This window comes from Drosophila obscura, unplaced genomic scaffold (assembly GCF_018151105.1).
Source record: "Drosophila obscura isolate BZ-5 IFL unplaced genomic scaffold, ASM1815110v1 contig_179, whole genome shotgun sequence".
NCBI lineage: Eukaryota > Metazoa > Arthropoda > Insecta > Diptera > Drosophilidae > Drosophila > Drosophila obscura.
In genome coordinates this window covers 1743239-1763804 of record NW_024542766.1, presented here as the reverse complement: position 1 = coordinate 1763804, position 20566 = coordinate 1743239, and the positions used below count along the sequence as shown (strand labels likewise).

The following is a 20566-nucleotide window of genomic DNA, read 5'->3' as shown; positions in this document are numbered from 1 at the left end:
CACACACTTGCAAAGAGAGAGAGAGCTTTACTCTCTCGAGAACTTCATCCGGCAGCAGCAGCATCCTCCCATAGCCTGCCGAATGCGATGGCTCCACGAAGAACGACGCGATGAGCCGACGACGATGACAAAGAGGAGCCCGCCCGCCCGGACAGCGGTGTTTGTGTGTGTGTGTGTGTGTGTCCCCGAGGCACATGTATTGGCGGCGTTGGCATGTCCTTTTGGCAGGCTGCGCGATGCGTTCAGCGTTCAGCTTTCAGTTCGTTTGTAGACGTGCGTGCGGCAAGAACCTGCCACAACTTCGGACCCTGTGTAGGAGCAGCAACGCGTTATCCTCATCGCCAACTGAATGATGGACTGGCGGCAGGCAAAGCTGAGAATGTGCTAATACGAGAAAGAGGCCCCTGGTCCAAGTGTGCCCGTCTCCGTGTCCTTTGCGAGGGACGAGTGCGTGCGTGCGTGCGGTGTGTAAATGTGCGAGACAGTGTCCTGCGGCGGACCAGCAGCTTGGTTGCTCCTCCTGCCAAGTGTTTAAGTGTGTGCTCCCCCACCCCACCCACAGAAAAATACGATAAGTAAAGTTACAAATCTCCTGCCACTGCCACTGCTACTGATGCTGATGCTGCCGCCACTTGTGTTTTGGTCGAAAGTTTACCGAAAGGATTAAAGCCCCAGCACTTGAGCAAGGACTCCAGCAGCAGCACTCCCTGCTGCGGAGGTAACTTGTCTAGTTTTATTTGGTTTGGTTTCTTCTGTTGCTGTTTTTATGTGCTGCTCCTGCTCCTGCTCCAGCGCCTGCTACTTGCCTTTGTTTCCCAACTTTAATGCGGCCCAACAAACTCGTGTTGGCCCTTTGGTTCTGCTTTCGGCTTTCGGTCTTCAGGGAGCCATAAAATAAATCAGCTAAAATATAGGTGCCCCTTTGTGCTGTCCCCAGATCTCCATAGCGCAGAAGATAACATATGCAGAAAAGGGGACAAGGCTTAAGGGCTGTACACGAATATTAGCTGCATTTGACAGATTTAATAAGCAAGATTTAGGTACAAAATATGCCTCTAATTTATCCAGATTGAATAGGCATTGAAAGTGACATTATGAGTCATGTAGAAAATGCATTTAAATATAGATTTTTTATTTCAGAATAAACCATATCTATCTCTGTCTCTGTCTGTCTCTTGTGTGTCGTGCCGCTTGTTTCTTTTTGTTGGTAAGGGTTTAATTTATGGTCCTTTCAATCTGAATCTGGCCCTATGCCCACGGATACATTTGCCCCGAAACTTTTTTGTTTCACTGTCCAGCATTTTACGAGTGTGTGTGTGTGCGTGTGCCGTGCCACATACAATAAACATCAACAAAAAGAGCTGTAAAAGCGAGAATGCCAGTTAACTTTCTTCACATTTATCAAAGTTTTTTCTTTCGTTCTTTATGCGAGGGAAGAGCCCTGAAATGCCATGAAAAATCTATGCGTAATTGAGTTATGAGCCACGACCCACGTAGCAATAACCAGGACCATAACCAGGACTACTACTTAAGCAGACGGTTGCATTTATAGAGCCATCCACAGATGCTTAAAAGAGGTGGAAAAACGTCAGGAGGGGAACAAAGACTGTGGACAGCACAGCACAAGAAATGTAATTAAGGCGCCATCAAATAAAAAGGAAGACATCAGACCGACAGACAGACAGACAGTGAGTGCCATAAAGCATGTACGCAAACCGAAATTAAGGCATAAACTACAATTGCTCAGATTATTGCACGTCGTCGTTGTTATCGTCAGGGTTCCATTTCTGTGTGAAAATGGTATGGGTATGGGTATGAGTCCTTTTAATGGCTTTTTGCTTGCTTTATAATTTTGCGATTGCCATTGTCGTCACTGGCACTGGAACTGGCACTGTAATTTTCCTTTATCGAACTGTCATTTGTCCATGGGACCATCGTCTGCCGTCTGCCGTCTCTGGCTTTGTTTCTGTTTCTGCTGCACTCAAGTGTTGCTCAAAGGCAAATGGGGCGTATAGGCAATATAAATAATTGATGTCCAAATTGGAAAATGACCTGCAAACAAATAAAATTCTAATTATAGCTATTGTCATATGCAAAATGGGCTGAACAAATGGGGTCATTGACTGTGGAATAAATAGAGCAGAACACACTCTGAAATATTGCACACATTTTTAATGATTATTTCTAGAGGGGAAAACGAAAGTTATCCTAACTGTGCTCAAGCGTTTTCCAATATGCCTTTATACGTCCACAATTTCCGTTAATTTCCATAGACTTTTCGTGGAAAATGCCACACAACAAAATGACTAAAAGTTTCCCTGTTGACATTTAACTTTAATGATTATTGACAAATTCCATTAAGATTTTTGTCCGCAAAAGGCAACACTTCTCCGCTCTGAATGTCACTTAATTTGTCCATTAACTTTTGCCATTCGATTTTCCCCGCCCGAATACCCATAATGGTTATTACATCATTTTGTTTAATGGCAAAATTACCCCAAAAGCAATCGCAAAGGGAAAGGGATAGGGAAAACCCCATTCGAAAAATGCATAATGTGGGGGAAATTATATTTATAGTTTTCTATCAAAGTTCTGTAACGTTTTTTTTTTTTTTTTCAGCTTTGATTCAAGTTTTTTCGAGTGCTTAAAGTTTTCTTTTCAACTTTCTAATAATTATTTTCAAATTAGTTGCTCCAAAAAATTTGCATAGAGAAAATATCTTTCAGGTGGGGCAGCCTCAAGTCTATGAGCTGCTTCTCATTAATTTTCCGCTTGTCGCCAACGAAAGCCGCCAGAAAGTTTCAAGCTTTTTTCCTTATTGATAAAAATGGGCTACAGTGGAAAAGTTGCAGACCACCAGGGGGGGTGATGACAGGTTGGGTCCCCGGGTGCCGCAGGTGCCTCATCTGCCATGCCAACAGGTTATGGAAAATGCCAGGGAAAATGGTTAACGAAATGAGCCCAAACGCGTTCGCATTTGCAATGAAATTCCAAGAAAATGCCGAGGACTAGAAAAATGTTTCATTTGGATGCCTGTAGTGGGGGTGGGGTGGGGTGGAGTGGGGAGTAGGTGCTGTGAAGGCTGTGGGGGTTAGGGTTAGGGGATGTCATTGACGACAGCTGCTTTCATGTCCTGTGACCTACTGACTCGCGTAGCCTACTTTCCGGGCGCCTACCGAGCGGGAGTACGGATACGGATACGGCACTCCAGTACTCCTGCCGGAAGCTGCGCTTAATGTCTGAAATGTGCTTGCTGGCTGCATTTCTCCCCGCTGACACAATTAAGTGCATGAAAAATACTTTGCAAATTTAATTAAGGATCCCCACCCTCATCCTCCCCACATAACCAAGTAAATTTTGCTGCAAAGGCGTGCACATTCTCGGATGTAGTTCGTCTTCGTCATGTCTTTTGTCTTGTGGCTGGCATGATCTCATCGATGCCTTTGCTGTTCCCCGACATGAGGCTACGGCGGCTCGATAAGAATTTATGATGTAGGTCTTGGATAGACAGAGGGAAACTACATAGATGTAGTCGGAAATGGAAAATGTGATATGAAAAGATAGCACATGACAAGCGGCAATCATTTCAGAGATACTTTTTTTCGTTGCGAAATTTGTGATATATAGGAAGGGGCTCTAGTTTGCCTCTAGTGTTTGCTTTATATATTCATGGATTTCTCTATGTAAAGTTTTATTTTGATTGCAAATTATTACCCAATAAAATCATTAAAAATGACTAGAAATTTATGCAAACAATTTTTCAAGCTTAAAAAAATGCCAGATTGAATTTATAATTTTATTTGCGTTCATTGCACATTTACAGGTACTTAACAAATTATATTTTAGGCAAAAACTTCCCTCCCCAAATATTGATTTTGACCGTCAAACTGGCCAGAAACTTCCGTGGGCCACTGTGTTTTTATTCAAGATTTGTTTGCATAACCCATAAAATGAGTTTTGCATAAAGATTCAAATTAAAAACGAAAACGAAAGGCACAGGATGCACAGGCGTATGCACTGGGGGAAATATGCGAATAAGAATTTAAGCAAAAAGGAAAAACAGGGAAAATATAAGTAAACCAAGGGGACATACATACATATATGTAACTTTATTGCAAAAATTCATCATGCGGTTGCAGAGATTTTCTGATTGAAATTGCCCTTGGTTTTCTGTCAGTGTATGCAAACAATTTAACATCATCAAACACACGAGATTCGACAGCAAAACAATCTCTGATTTTACCACCGACAAAATCCAAAACACCTGAAGCAAACACACACGTGGATCCGATCCAGAACAGATTTTGCTGGGGGGGTTTTTGGTGGGTTTTAGGCTTTGGATACTACACCCCCAAAAATGTAATTTAAGTTTGTAAAACATTTACTTTATGGCAAATAAAATGTCAGTGGAAATGGCAGCACTGGGAGTACTGGCACTGGTACTGGTACTGGTATGTGTTTGCCCTAACTTTGGGGGCAAACATGTTTGCTTTTAATTAAAGCCCTAAAGGAGCAGAGGGTGTGGACACACGAGACAGTCAGGCGGACTACAGATGGACTAAGCAAGGAGCTTTTTGACTGCCGCAGCCGAAACTGCGATTACCGATGCGGAATTGCATTGAAATGAAATGAAATGAAATGAAATATTTGTTGTTTGCCATATTTGTGTGTAAAAAAACAAGAGAAACAAACAGGACGACTGCAATATCTTTTGCATATTGAAATCTCCTGATATTTATGTGTAAATGAAAATGAAAAGAAAATCGTTTTCCAGACCGGCAGCCTGCCAATGCCAATGCGCCTCATGCCCCACTAGTCCCCACTGCCAGTACCCATTTCTGCATGGTTCAAATATTTGTACATGTCAAATATGAAACATGACAGGGAAATGGATTTCGAGGCGATGTAGTGGATACTCTTTGCTGGATAGATTGCTGCTGGGGAATATTTGGATATTGGTTTTCGATTTTTAAAGCCATCCACAGGGACTTCTCTTTTCTAGGAATAATTGTATCTTAAGTTAAAGCTGAATTTGGATATGGATATGGCTGTGGATGCTGTCAAGTAATAATTATATTTAATTTAATGGGTTTTCGAATGGCAAACAGAAACATAAAACCATCTGAAAGGGCATCTGCGGAGCGTGCACACAGGTTTTGCTCCTCCAAAAGTAAGCACTAAAATAAGTTACAAATACACACTCATACATTTAAACATTCATAAGTATGCGTATATGGGGAGCATACTCATATATATATATATATATATATATAGACTGCAGTTGGCTGCTGCTTTCAGGGCCATCCTGAATCCTGTTGAAGTAGCCCGTCCTCGTTCCTCCCCGGCAAAAAAGGGAGCATCAGATCTTTTGCCCAAATGAAAGTTGAGTGATGCGATGTGTGTTTTTCTTCTTTTCACCCCATGAAAATGCACCAGAAAAACCAAAGTTTAAGTACGACTACGAGTACGAGTACGAGTCGGAGTCGGAGTATTCTTCAGAGTGAGAAATCAAAAGGGAAATATAAATCCCATTCCGTGCGGACAGCTGCTGGCGGATATTGATAATAAATCTGATGTCAGAAATTTCACTTTTCTTTCCACTTTTAGTGGTTGTTCTTTCGTTGAGTTGCGTAAAGTGTTTATTGATGAGCGGTGCGGCTGCATTTTTATTGCGGGAAATGTTCCAGGCGGAAAAACATGGCGCGCCTCCCCTCTCTCTCTCACTCACTGCAATTGAAATATTTGTGGAAATGGATTTTTGATTTATGTTTGAACAGTGAGTTGTTTCTTGTAGCGTTTTTTGGGTGCTATTTTATTCAGTTTTTAATTTATTCAGGAATATTTCTTAATGCGATTTTTTTTTGTCATACTTTTGAGACTTTCTTTGCATGAAATTTGTATGAAAAATTACATTTCTTTGAGTTAAAATGTAACTCAAATTTAATCTAACTCCAAAGGAACTTTCACTTTTTCCTCTTTGCATTTCCATTGAATAATCATTTGCATAATTCACACTTTCTGCAGAGATTCCTGCTGCTGCTCTCCATCGCGTTCCCTAATTATTTATGCATCTATCAAACATATTTCATTGTGGGCGAAATAATAAATGGCATAAATTACAATTCAATTTCTTATGGTCTATTATTTAATGCCTTGTTATAAGCGGGAGGTACAGCCACGCCCCCACCACACAGAGGGGATACATGTATTGTGGAAGCCATAAAGTTGAAGCTGCTGCCAAATAGTAATCATATAAATATATTCTCTGGGAAGACTAAAAGCAAAAGAGATGAACAACAGACGCGCCCTGTGGATAATCCCATTCGGTACAGGCCAATGATTTCTTATAGCGAATCCCAGACCCACCCGTCCCCCCACTCTGTGCACAGTGTCCTTTGCTGCTGTGTCCTTGTCTTGGCGTATTCATAATTCGATTTCTCGTGCTTTTCCCTGGCTTTTCCTTGAGGTTTTCCCTCTACTTAGAGTCGCCCCATTTGCTGAGTCTCGTCTTTTGCCTTGGCCAATGTTTTTGCGATTATTCCGTGTATGTGTGTGTGTGTGTGTGTGTGGGAGATCCCAAAGGATACGATATGGTGGAGTTGGTCAGACAAACGAATTATGGATTTCTTGCTATTATCATGGCCCAATGCTCTTTTTCGCCGCTCCGCTCTGGCCACTCCCCCTCCACGCCTCATCCCGGATTATTGAGGCTTTCTTTTATTGCTTTGGACGGGGCTGAAAGAAAAGGGACCTTTGCATTCGACGTGTTCTGGTTAACAGATTCACTGCGATTTTCTTTGCTGGTGTTTTTGTTTTTTTTTTGTATTTTGTATTTATGGTTCCCATTGGAGTTGCTCTGGTATTTATATACCTAAAGGAATGCTACTCCATGTTTCTGCGATATATTTTTGTACTCATTTATTATGGATCTGGCGCTGTCACTTTATTTATTGAAAAGTTTACCAAGCATCGCCCACAAAAGATTCGAATCGAGTCTGACGCTCAGTCGCAAAACTTTTTGCTGTATGCACTTATCTCTTCTCTCTTCTCTGTCCCCCCACTGATAAATGAAGTATTTTTAGACGATGGAATCCCTCTCTGTGTGTTGTTTGTTTGTCGTTTGGTCTCCTCCTTGCTGCATTTTTGTGCCTGCAAGCAAACAAAAGTCACAAATAGTTGCCTGGCTCATTTACAACATCAGAGAGCCTTGCCATGCCCTGCCATGCCTTGCCTTGCCCAGCCCTGCCCTGCCTTGGAATGCTTGCAATCAGTTTTGATATTATTTTTTGGTTTTTGCTGTAGTTTTTTTTTTGGCTGTCTTTGTGTTCTGTCTGTTTCCGCTTTGGACAATGGACTGAGGAATGACCTTGTCCCCAGAGAAACTCAGCTGTTGTCTCTCTACCGCTCTCTCTCTCTCTCTCCCCTCTCTCTGTGGAGCAGGAGTCCACTTCCTGGCCATTGATTTTCGTGCCCTTTCTGCATCTCTAACTCGACTCGATTTATGGCTGCAGCAGCACAAGGGGAAACCCCTCTCTTTGGTTTGACCCCATAAAGTTTTCTCGTATTTAGTTTTGTTTTGTGCGGCTCAAAAGTTTTCCCTTGCCCCACAAACAGAACCAGCAGCAGCAGCATTCAGTTGCCAATTCAGTTGGGAATCAGCATTATCTTGCTGTGTTTTGCGTGTGGGTTTAATCAGTGTATTTAATGTGGCACACGAGTGACACCAAGGCGAACGCGAACGCGAGCGTCGCTGTTAATGCAATTAAAATGTACCGAAAAAAGCTGTGCATTTTTCTGTGCCATTTTTGTGGCACTTCTGAGGCCTGTAACGGACAGATAACATAACAAAAGGAAAACTTTTGTGCCTGGCTGCTGTTAGTTTAACCTTCGAAAACAACGGAAAATAATTCTCCTGCCCTCCTCCTGTGGCCTGCAGGCGGCATACGAAATTGGACACAAAATTATTATTCAGTTTTGCACAAAATTTGCACATGGGACTGGCAAGGGCACCGGCACGGAGTGGCATCAATCGCAAGGAGGAGCCAGGCCATCCTTGTTGTACAACTGATTGATTTGAGGGGAGTCATCGAGTCGATTTGGGTCCTCCAGGCAGCAACGAAGGCAGAAGGCAGAGGCCAGAAGTGCCACTAACAGGCAGCGAGTCAGTGAGGCAGTGAGGCAGCGATTCAATGAGGCAGCAGCAGTACGAGTGGAGGTGAAGTGGAGGCCAACAAAGCGCCAAAGACAAAGCGCGAATCGAAAGCACTCAACGATTGAGGAGCAGCAGGGAGAGCAGGAGCAGGAGGAAGAGCAGGTTGCTAGCCCCAAACTCTGCCACTGGCAATCCCAATGGTGCAGGCATCAGCAGCAGCGGCAGCGGCAGCCACTTAATGAATGGGGAGAACGAAAGTCTTTCTAAACGCCGCAGAGATTGATGACGCACTTGATGCTGCCGCAGCTGGTTGACTCCTGCCACTGAGCCACTGAGCCGCTGTGCCGCTGTGCCACTGTGACTCTGATGCTCACTCCGAGTCTCTCGCTTTGCGCTGTCCTCGCTGCCGTGTCGAGTGTCCCTTTTATAAAGTCAGTCACTTGGCTGATCAGTGGAGTGGTCTTGTCGCCGCTGCTTCTTTCTCTGACTTTTCTGCACTTAACCAACATTTTGTCATGGACCATTTTGACAGGGAACACATGGCCCTGCCCACACGGACTGGCTGCCTGCTGCTGCCTGCCTGCCACCTTTGCTAAAGTGCGGCCAAGTAAAAAATTTGCATACCCAGCAGAACAGCAGAATACAAGAGAACTGAATGTACGACACACACACACACACACACACACACACACAGAAAATAAAAAGGAAACACGCGGTCGGAGCCGCGTTGCAAGTATCTTTTGGCCCAAAAATTGTTACCATATAACTGCCGCAATGATGAGACACCAAAAATTTCCCTCTGGTTTTTCTTAGGGGCTTAACTTTTACTTCTTCTTTTTCCCGTTGCCCGTTTGCTCTTTTTTTTGTATTGTATTTTTGTATTTTTTCATGCCGCACGATATTCCCCACATTGCCTGCTGCAGGGGCCTGGGCTTATGGGGCGTATGCGTAATTTCTGTCAGGATTTCACTCAGGTCCGCTCGCTCTGCTGCGGCGCTGCTCCACATTCTGATTTGTGACAAAGCGAAACGATGAGACGCGCTTTCCATCAGAGGCGTTTCCTGGGTGTGGGGGGGTCTCAGCGAACCAAAAGGCTCCTTTTAAATGATAAATTTAGCTAATAAATTGTGTCGCCATGGGAGTGGAATACAAAATACAAGAGATACATTTCATAGGCATTTGGAAACATTTAAGTTGCGATTTTACCTTTACATTTATTTGAGCTTTTTATATCTTTAAAATCTCGCATAACTTTGCCACATTTTCAACGAAATTCTCTGGAATTAAATTCGTGGATTTCTTCGACTTTCACTTGGGTCAATGACAGCTGTCAATCGTATCCACACATTTTGCAACACACAATTTGTGAGGAGAAATTGTATTTTTGGGCACAATTCGCCCCCGTGGGCGGCGTTGAGGTGTTTGCAGCGGGTGGGGCTACAATTTGATTGAATTTGATTGTTGAAGGCCTCAAACTGTTGCTGACAGCTAAACAGAGGTGGCAAATTGTGTGACAGATGGGAGAACCAAGGGGAAATATACATATGCGAGTACCTTTAAAGTGAAGCCAGAATTTGCTGCAGAAACTTCCACAAATTCCAAAAAGCAATTTTCCCCACATTCCTGCAGGCACTTCAGGAATCCCTTTCTCAGCACACACACACACACACACATGCGGAAAAATATCTAATTAAATTTGCGTTTGTCAAAGGGAAATAGTTTTAATGCAGCAGCAGGACTCGCTCGTCCTGTGTGCACTTTCGCAACATCCTGGGGATTATGGCTGCCTTTGCCAAAATATGTGCATGAATTATATTTTGGTTCGTATTTGTGATAGGGAGGACTGGGAGGATACTCTTGGATATTAACCGAATTTCTGCCTGCTGCTAAGATCCTTGGAAATTCATTTCATTTCCCTCTCTCTCTCTCTCTTCTATTTGCAGCAGTCAAAGGCCAAAGGTGGCGCTCAGGGCCATACGAGGACGAAGGACTATGCAAAGCTAAAACCAAAACCCAAAAAGCCGCCAAATTGCAACTGAAGAAGCAACTTGCCACCGACTGAGGAGCGGAAGGGGAAGTGCAGCAGTGGAAGTGCGCCATTGGCAGTGTGGCAGTGGAGAGGCTGCAACCTGTTCCCGAAGTCTAATTAAAAAGCGCTGCACGGGAGGCTGCCTGCCTGCCGCAGAGTGCTCATACGCCCCGTGGAACGCGAGTGCTTCTTACTGCCTCTCTCTGTGTGTGTGTGTGTGTGTGTTGGTGTCTCTGTGTGTGTGTTTTATCTGTGAGAGTGCATATATATAAATTTTTGGTAAAAATTAAAGCAAGGCCTCAAAGAATTACTTTGGGCATGCGGCTGCTGCAGCCACAACTGTTGCATGCAACATGGATGGCGAAAATCGGATTATACTCAATGTGGGCGGCATAAGGTGAGTTCTTCCATTATAATATTAAAGAGAAGTCCTCTATAGATATGCCAACAAATTGTGGCAAATATATTTAAACATAAATAAATAAATTGGGCGCATTATTTTTTTTTAGTTTAAAAATTAATTGATATCTTTTCCATTGATCTTTAATTAAGCCAAAAAATGAAAATTTAATTTAAAATAATCAAAAAACAGTAGGATATACAATTTATATAATAAATGACTTCATATCGCTGCCAAACAAAATATGCAATTAGTAAAATGGCAAAAGCAAATCAAATCTAGTTCTAATTGTTCGAAAATGCACAAAAATTCATTTTTTAGAAGCCAAACATAATCAAATAGAAACAATATTCTCATAATAAATGTGCACAAGTATTTTCCATTAGGGAAATGCCAGAGAAATTCGATGCCAAATGATATCAAATTTAATTAAAATAAGAGAACAAAAATTCTATATCAAATATTTATGATATAAAAATCGATGCCCAAAGGCTTTAATTGAGTAAATTGCAAAGAGGGAAAATAGGTTTTACATACAAAATATCACAAAAGGAATACTCGTACTGAAACATCAGAAAATAAATCTTTATCTAATACAATAAAATCCACAAAAAACCTGAAACATTTGTCCGTGAGTTTGATTGCCCGAAAAACTTTTCTCTCATTGCCATGAATTTTCGTCTGAAACTAAAAGGATAGTTAAAGCATTTTTCGCCACTGGGGAGGAAAAAGAAAAGTACGAGTATTTTCCTTGCTTCTATTTACACACCGGACGTGGCCAAATCACGTAGCACATTTTGTTGATTTAATATATTCACAATAACAATATTTGCTTAGCCCTGGACACGCCTCATGCCACGCCACACACTCACATACACAGACACAGTCACGCAGACACCCAGCTGCCCACACATGCCTGACATTTGGGGGCATGGATAGTGTTTTTCCTTTCTGGACAGGATATTGGCTGTCCGAGGGATAGTTCGAATGTGTTTCCGTCATCATTTGGGCAGAAACAATGGATACAGAGAAGCACGGCTCTCTGTTGTTATCGTTTTGCCTGGCCAAAACAGAATACAAATCCATACACAAAAATAGCAACAGGAAATGTTGACTCGCACTCGTACTGGTTCTCTGCTCAAATTTCAGTATGTAATTTCAAGTAAACAACTTTTCTTCTTCCGGCTTTCAGTTGTAAGCCCCATGAGGGACTTGGAACCCCTGGCCCTGTCTGCTGCTTGAACGCACTTTTCTGGCTGAGAGCATTTATCCAGCTGCAGATTTCGTTTCCCTGCTTTCCCGTGTGTCTAGTTAATAATTTATGATTCCGTTAATGGCGGGGCGGGACAATGTGAGTGGAGAGATACGATTAAGAGTAAATCCTCTGTTTTTCGGCCGAAAGAAGATTCGGATTAAACGTGCAAAATTTCCACGAAATAAATCCCTGTATTTCGAATTTACATTTTCAATTAAACAAACATAAATTTCAAGTTTTTTTTTTTATGGGAGTGTGTGTGTTTTTTTCTTTTTGCTTTTTCTGAACCACTTTGACCGACACAAAGCGGTTTAATTTGATTGCTGCCAACATATTTTGGGCTTACGGTTAACCGCACTTTTTGGAAAATTAACAATGCAATTGCTGGACACAGACAGCAACAACCAAAAAAAAAAAACAAATATAGATGCATCTCTCAAACGCAACCGCAACACTGACCACAAAAACAGAAGAACAAAAAAAAAACGAAGAGCAAAACCCATAAAAATGTGTAGGAAAATGCATTTGTGTCCCTGCCCCACGCCTCCCCTAAAACGCAAGGCCATTAAATTGACACATTTCTGTGGGGAAAAATAAAATATTATACCATACAAAGGATCACTTGAAAGGGAGGTTCTGATGGGGGGGGGGGGATATTCGTACAATATTAGAGGATGTTGAGCACTACAGACAGCAGGAATACCTCTTGTTAGAGGTTTTATTTGATTGGGTAGAAGCAGGGAAATAATTCCCCAAAGGGTGGATTGGTGCATTTTTATTGTATTTGTGGTAATAATATTTCCTTTACCATTTTTGTGACAATTACTCGATTAATAGATCAAATTTATAGTTCATATTTTTCATATCATTCTTAAATGAGTTCATAAAATTGCAGAGCAGAAGGTAAACCAATGCAGACCTTCTTTGCCATATTAAATCCCCTTTAAGGTCAGCAAACACACAATCTCCTGCCTGTGTCCTGCCTTTACTCGTATCGCGCACACCCTGCAGCAACACACTGCAGGCAGGGAGGGGTATCAAAATGCCTTTAGTTGTACACAAAACTACATTCTCGTACATTTAGTACAAAGCCGACATTTGCCATCTAAATGGATGAAAGCTTCGCTTCGGTTTCAGTTTCGTTTACAGTTTTGTGGACTGCTAAAGGGATGGACGGGCGTGGTACGCGTCTGTGGGAGTGGGAATGAGTGAGGAGTGTTGTAATATGTCACACTACTCGAATGCTTGTTTAAGCCCTCTGCAATGGCGGTGTGTGTGTGTGTGTGTGTGGCATATACTTTTCGCATAGCATACTTATGCGGGCTCTCCCCGACATCTCCTGCTGCTACTGCTGCTGCTACTGCTGCTGTTACTGACTGGCAGCCTGCTGTCAGCTTGCCGACATTTTTAGCACACACACACACACACACACTTGCATTGTTTGCCCCAGAACTGCGTGTGTGTGTGTGTGTGTGTGTGTGTAAATAGAATACATTCTCATTCGGATTGTAAGTATATTCTGGTGTAAGTTGTTTGCTATTTTCCTCTAAAAAATAAAACCTCGTGTCGCCTTTAACAGGAGAGAACACTGTGACAGAGCTGTGTTTAAAATACTTGTAGCTCTATGTGGGCAAAAGTGTGTGGGGTGGTATGTTTTCCTGGAATCAGGCTTTTAAGGGAAACAATTGAAATGCGTATCTGTTGCCCAGAAAACTTGACTTGAGTTTAAGTTGAGTTTCCGACATACCTTTGATGTTTTGTCGTGGCTTAAAGAAAGCTTTTGGATTTCCGTTTTGGGTTTCAGTGAGGATTAAACTGAAACTTTGAGGATACTTTTGCTCTGTGTATTGTTGTGAGCTTTGTTGTTGTTTGCTGGCATTCCATTGGCTAATTGGTTTCCATTTCTGCTTGCGTTGATTACCAATTTGATTGCCTCACTTGCATTAGAGATGGATAACAGTAGCTGATAATTATGGGCTGGGAATACAGACATCTGTATCTGTGTATGTGGAGAATATAATCATATTTGCTTTGGCTCAATATCAATCAATTGAGTGTAATAAGATGGGAGTTTAACAATGGAATATGTCGTCAAATAAAGATGATTCCTTGGGAGCCCAAAAGGTTTCCCTTTAATTAAGTTTTCTGTGACAGACTGCTTGCAAAAGGCAGCCTAAAAGGGAGCTTTCCTAATTTCGTTTAGTCATTGCCTTGAAATTTATTAAAAAAAAGTACCAATCATGAGTTGCCTTTTCATTTGCTTGAATCATAATGGAAATAATGAATATATACACAGACCATCTTTGAGTGGGCGAAAGCTCGCTCTCTCTCTGTCTTTCGATGCGATGCTTATCATTTCTGATTACGCGGCATTTTTTGTGATAAAAGATCTCTTTCGTTTCTTTTCAGAAATGATTTTTGGGTATTTGTTGGGGGCTGGGACTGGCACTGGCAGCAGCAGCTCATCAACGCAGACAATTGCGCACTGATTGTATCTTTGAGATACACACACACACACTCAGACTGAAAGCAGAGGCAATAAAATTCCCACTGTGGCAGGCACACACACACACACACACACACAGATATTGTACATTATCCTTAGTGCCTGCCGCTGGTTGCTTGTTTGTGTTGGCTGTTGAGGTTGATGTTGATGTTGCGTATTTCCGCTGGCATCCACACACGCCTTTGTTGTTGTTGCAGGGGCAGGCACCCTTCAATCTTGTGGCATTGTGTGTATGAGTGTGTGTGTGTGCGGGGGAATTAAACGAAATGGCTAATGAAAAGTTTAACAGTCAATAAATAAAACCAGCATCAACCATTAGAGCAAGGAAGGGGCTGGCATGCCATGCATCATGGCAGCTGTGGCCTTCCGCTCAATTTCATCTTCAAGGGCGGGGGCACTAAACTAATATTTGTGCCGTCTTTTCTTCAGACTTAAGCACAATTTTCTATCTGTTTTGAATTTTCTTTGATTGCCCAAACATAAAGAAAGTCAAAGCCTGATTTTTGACACGCATTCTGCGGCATTTGCTGCGCCAAAGAAAAAGAGAGGGAGATACGGAAATGAAAGCGAAAGTGAAACCACATGCAAAATGCAAAATGTACGTGCCAGCTGCACGTCCTCAAGCAGGCCGCTTAGACGCAAGTGCCCAGGACAATGCCACACAGAAATACATCCAAACGGACACAAAGCAGCAGCAGCAGCAGCAGCAGCCCACAGAGGGAGCGTGTGGCATGCAACCTGACAAAACCACAGCCAACACGAAGTACAAGCTACAAACAATTTAAAATCAACAGCTGTGCGCGTGTCCTGGCGATGAAAACTTGAAGCAGCAGCTCGAAATTTGTTTCTTTTTTCTCTGCGGCTGAAACGAAAAACAATGAAAATGGTGGGAAGGGAAGGAAAGGGAATAGGGAACGGAGGAGGAGGCCGGTCGGAAATAGCAAAGTAATAAATAAATTTCCTGCTCTTTTGCTGTTTTGTGTTTATTGTGGCTTCTGTGCCCCATGCTCCATGCCACATGCCCCCGCTGCCGCCGCCTAACGCTTCATTAACTTTTTGGCTTTTAATATACTCGTAGGCTGGACCCGAAATTTCCTCCGCTGCCTTCCCGCATTTCCGCCCAATCATCTGTGGCCCCGCCATCCATCTCGTGGCCCCATCCGTTGTTGTCACTCAGTCAGGCGTTCATCCGCCAAAGGGCTGTGGTAGGGGGCCGCAGCCTCCTGCGTCTGTGGTCTGCGCCCCGAAATTGGAAAACATTTTCTGGTTTTTCTTTTTGTCTGTTTTTTTTTTAGCCAACTTCAGCAGAAAAAAAGGGCCATAAAATAAATAAACTGTGAAAATGAAACGAGATCTGGGGAGCAGCAGAGCCCCACGAACCAACAAAAAATTGGCACCACGTTTTTAGCCCTTTTGGGGTGTCGAGGTGTGAGATGAGATTTCGGTGACACTTTTTCTTGTTTCTTCCCACGCGTCGAAAGGTCGGGAAGATCTAAAGTTTCGATGCGCGGAGAGAGAGAGAGGCAATGATGGTGGTGAGAGATGGTGAGAGATGATCAAACAGTTCGTGCCTTTTTTTTTTATATAATTTATGTAAATGGAAAACTTAATAACTTTTGATGAGGATTCTTTTTGATTGTGGACCGATCAAAATGGGTGTTAGCGCCACCTAAAACTGTATTTTCCAATTGGCGAATATTTAATACACCGATTACATTGCTCAGCCTGGAAAAATATTCAAAACCCCAAAAATATGCCACACAAATATTTGATTCAATTCTATTTGTATTTTCTTTGGGCAAACACAAACTTTGCCTCTTAATTGAAATACAAACATACTTTTAAGTTTTAACTATCCCAAAAAGTTGTGCACAAGCAGTGTATAAATTTCTGTTAAGTAAACTCTTCAAACTCTGCCAGCAAAACAGCAGCAAAACTTCCCCGAGAGCGAGCGAGAGAGTGCGCTTGTGAAAGACTCCTGCCCATGCCACATTCCAGGGTTAAATTAACCTTCTGTTTGGTTATGTTTTTTTTTCTGTTTTTTTTTGTTCGCAAGCGCCTCTGCTCTGTGTGCGTGTGCGTGTCGGTGCACGTTGAATGTTGTGTTTATATGCGTGGAGCAATTTTTGTTTTTTTTTTTTTAGCTTGGACGAAAACAACAAGCTGCGGCATAGGCACAAAAAATGAACAGAACCACAAAATCATATTGTAAAGCCTTGTCAGGCTGCCACACAAACACATGCACTGACAGAAAAACGGGGCTTAGATGATTTTCAATCGTATTTAGTGATATGCCTCCCTCGGGCTATTTTTGACACATTTAAACATGGAGATTTCCCACAGTTACATAGAATATTATTTACGATTTTTATTTTAGCACTTTTAATTTTGTTAGTAAATTTTTACTATATTTTTAGAGCGCCTTTCTTTGCGCTAATCAGTCGAGATATTTCGCGATTATTCAATGTTTTCTTTATTTATTTTTTGGTTGCCTTCTTCCTTTTTTCTCAGTGCTGATGTATGAGCATATCTGTAGCTATTTCTATGCGTCCTCGTGCAAGGGTTTCCCATTCCACTTCCCTGCACAGTGCCTGCCCCAAGCTCTCTCCTTTGCCCGCTCCACTCACTGTACATTCGTTGTTGCGTGTGTTATTTTAACAGCAATTTTAATGAAGCGCGAAACCGTTGAAATACAATTTGTAAAGCTGAAGCGAAGATTCGCCATGGGGATGGGCATCGTTGGAGGCGAACAAATAACAAACTCATGGATGCCTGACGCTGGAAGATGGCAGTGGGGTTAAAGCCAGAACAAATGTATAACGGGAAGGACAGGATATCTGGACAGGAAAGGGCCGCCATGCTCTTCCTTTTGCTGGCTGCTCTTCCCAGTGCCTGGGCCTGGGCCTGGGCTTGGGCCGTTGCCTTCAAAGCCAACATAAAACTGGCTTACAGAACGCGCTTTGGGCCGCCTGTTTGCTGTTGTTACTTTGTGAGTCGCGAGCGCGTTTTGTTCGCGCGTTTGTGCGAGTTAATTAAAAAGGGTTCTGGCATCTTGCCGCCATCCACGAAAAAGGACTCCCAGGGGGTATCCACTCCAGCGGCAGACCTGTCCTTAGCTACATTTCCATGCTGTTTAATCCTAGAAGCCCTTTTCCGGGAATCAGGAGTTATGGCTCAATTTGTTTCGGCTGAAAAATATGCCTTTGAAGGTGGCTTTTGCGGAGCTCCAAGCTTGGGAGAATCGTGTGGGGGGTGGTGTTAGGGGCAGACTGGAAATGCTGTTTTGGGCGCAAGAGATTTAAGCTTCAAGTCTGATCTATTTCTGCCTAGAAAAACACCAAAAAAAACCGAGTTCTTTGCTTTTTTTTTTAGGTTTAGGCAACAGGGCAGAACCATTTATCAAAACCATTCAAGCATTGAAAAACCACAGCAGATAAACCTTGTTTTGCCGTCAAATAATATCAAATGCTCGTGGGTCCCTTGGCTCTAAATGATTCGATGATTATGGCTTTAATGTTTCACTCCCCAGTGGATGGTTGTGGCCCAAAAGCCTTTTTATGGGCTGCAACGACAAGGGCGGTTGTTGCTGCTTTTAAGCAGCCATACTTGTGCATGTTTCCAGCATCCTGCCCTGCCAAAGGACGACATCTTTTGCCGCACTCCATGCACCAGGCTATCGCTCATTTTGGCCTCTTTTTTTGGGGTGTGTGTGTGTGTGTTAGATTCCGTGTTCTGGCTGTTTGCTTTGTGTTGGCTTTGTTTGCTGTTTTTAGCGTCTAGTGCAGCGGCAGCAGCAGCAGGCAACAGCAGCGCGGCTGCCTAAGCAAATATTTGAGCAAGTTAATAGCCAAGAGCCATGGCTATGGCTATGGCTATGGCGATGTTGATGGGCCATGATGCAGTGCCAGTGCCTGCTCCTAGTCTCCGTCTGGCTTTTGTGGCGCCTCAGGCATTGCCCGCCAGCAGTAGCAGCAGCAGCACTAGTGAGGCAGTGGTAGGGGCAGGGGCACCCATCAATGGCTTTTCTCACGCCAATGCGCAATACACTTCCACTTTATGCACATTTCCGGACTCTCACGCGGCACACAAAAAAACACGCGGGGGAGGGATGCTGCGGTGCTGCCTGCCAGCCTCTGCCTGCCTCTTCCATTTTGCGACATGTGTAACTGGAGGCAGAGTCGTGTGCCAGCTAGATGTGGCATGCAACAAAAGGCAGAAGCGCCTGAAACTGAATCCGAGCCGCCGCCTGAGGATGATGCCTTCTCGCAACGTTTCCATTTGAAGTGGCATCAAAAGCCGTCATCGTTATCCCTGTTGCTGCTATTGCACCATTGCCGTTGCTGCTATTGTTGTTGCTGCATGTTGCATGCCGCTGCTGCCGCTGCTGTGGCACTACCACATTTTTCTACCTTATTGACTGCAACAGCAGTTTGGCGCATTTTCATGCGATTAGCGTGAATGTGGCGTGAAAATCGATAGCGACTGCCTGCGTTGTGGATGAATCCACAGGATGAGAAATTTCTAACTAGGTTCCGGTGGAGCATGAACATACACTTCCCCCCTTTTTCGAGCCTGTTTTTCCCTCTTTCCCTTTTTTATTTATAATTGAAGTTCCAAAAATGTAGAAAATTTCCGGTAAACCGATTTAAAGTACATTTTAAGCGATAATTATCGAAATACCTATCGATATATTTATTGTACTTTCTTTCTTCTATTCTCTACATATTTTTCACATTTTCCTCCTATTTTTCCAAGCCTGTTTGGAGCTCTTCCATCCCACTGTGCCTAAATCGCATTACAGCCATAAAATGGCAATGTGTCTGTAAAAGCATTTAGCCTGCTTAACTTAGGTAATAGGGAAAGCGGAAAAGCGAAAGGCGAAAGGCGAGAGAGCTCTGGCACACAGGCCATGAAAAGAGAGCAGGCTGAAAGAGGAGGCAGGGGCAGGCTTAGTGCTGACACATCCAACAGACGCCTTTTATAGGCAGTTTATTGGGTTAAGTGTGCTGCAATTGTGTGCATCTCTATGTGTGTGTGTGTGTGTGTGTGTGTGTGCGTGGCGCGTTTATCTGAATTCAATTTTTCACTTTAGGATGCTTAGCGGTTTTGGTGCGTTTTTTCATGCGATTTGGCGCGATTTTAAACGCGTGAACAATTTTGTGTTGAAAATTTGTGCTGCCTACTTTTGGGGTTTGTATGTGTTTGGGGCTGGATTTAAGCTGCTTTTGCTTTTGCCTTTGGGATGCGGCAGGGGAAAATGTCTTGATCTGCTTTTACACTGCTAATCCCTGACAGGCCCGTCCCTAATTTTCCTTTTACACCCTCTTCTTGCTCTGTCCCCTAAGCCCTTTTGTTTACACTACTGCTCCTGCCTTGAACGTTTTTCCATGTGCTTTTTTTCTTTCTAGATTTTTAGTGCATTTTTTTCCAGTTTTTCTGATATTTTCCCGCTTTGTTTTTGTTTTTTTTTTTTTATATTTTCTCTGGTATTTTTTCTTTATTTGTCCTTTTGGCTTATCTGCGCCGTGTCCGTGGCCATTTTCCGGCTAATGATCAAAGTGTTGGCATGGGACTGCTGCTGATGGGTTGCCTGGTCCTTGTCCGTGTCCCAATGGCTTTCGTTTCGTTACTTTTCTAGCCATTTGGCGCTGCCTCTTCAGGCCTGGGCCTCCCATCTCCCATTCTCCAATCTCTATGCCATTCTGCCTCTCATAACAATGTAATCGAGTGTGCACACTGCGATAAAGTCGAATTGCCGAGCACTTGGCCACTGTCGTGCCAGTGCCAGTGGCCGTGCACCATGCTGTGCGGGCAAGCAAGGAGTATATTGCGGCAAATTGGGACGGACGCCCATTGGCCCATTGCTGCCTTTGCGAATGAAGTGCAAATTCTGAATTATAGTTTTTTTTTTTTTTTGCGGTCGTCGGCGGCAGGATAATTAAAGCAAAGACTGGCAGGAGTCGAGTCGAGTCGCTCTCTCACACGCTCTGGGGAAATGATTTTCAATTATGGGCCGCACTCGAGCCTGAACTAAAAACTACAACGCTCGAGCGCACCTGTGCACGCGCCTCAATGCGCACGGCTGCGCTTTTTGGCAATCATCATTCCCATTCCCCCCCTATCCACTCCTACTCCGACTACGACTCCGACTCCTACTGCTGTTACTGGTTCATCCCTTAACCCACTTGCCACACACACACACACACATACACATACACACTTCT

General features: G+C 43.3%; 1 protein-coding gene across 3 annotated transcripts in view; it reads left to right on the top strand.

Annotated features, from left to right (window-relative positions):
* The first annotated feature begins 276 nt into the window (after positions 1–276).
* The window catches only part of LOC111075331 (potassium voltage-gated channel protein Shaw), a 114018-nt gene continuing 93728 nt past the window's right edge, over positions 277–20566 (top strand). For 2 of the 3 annotated variants that reach the window (XR_005967582.1, XM_022368536.2), the window contains exon 1: positions 10259–10578. Coding sequence is in view for 2 of the 3 variants with exons in the window: in XM_022368536.2 (XP_022224228.2) it covers positions 10535–10578 (44 nt within the window). In the remaining variant the exon portion in view is untranslated. Of the gene's footprint in view, positions 536–10258; positions 10579–20566 lie in introns of those variants that run through there. The other variant, XM_041592416.1, reaches the window with a different exon arrangement.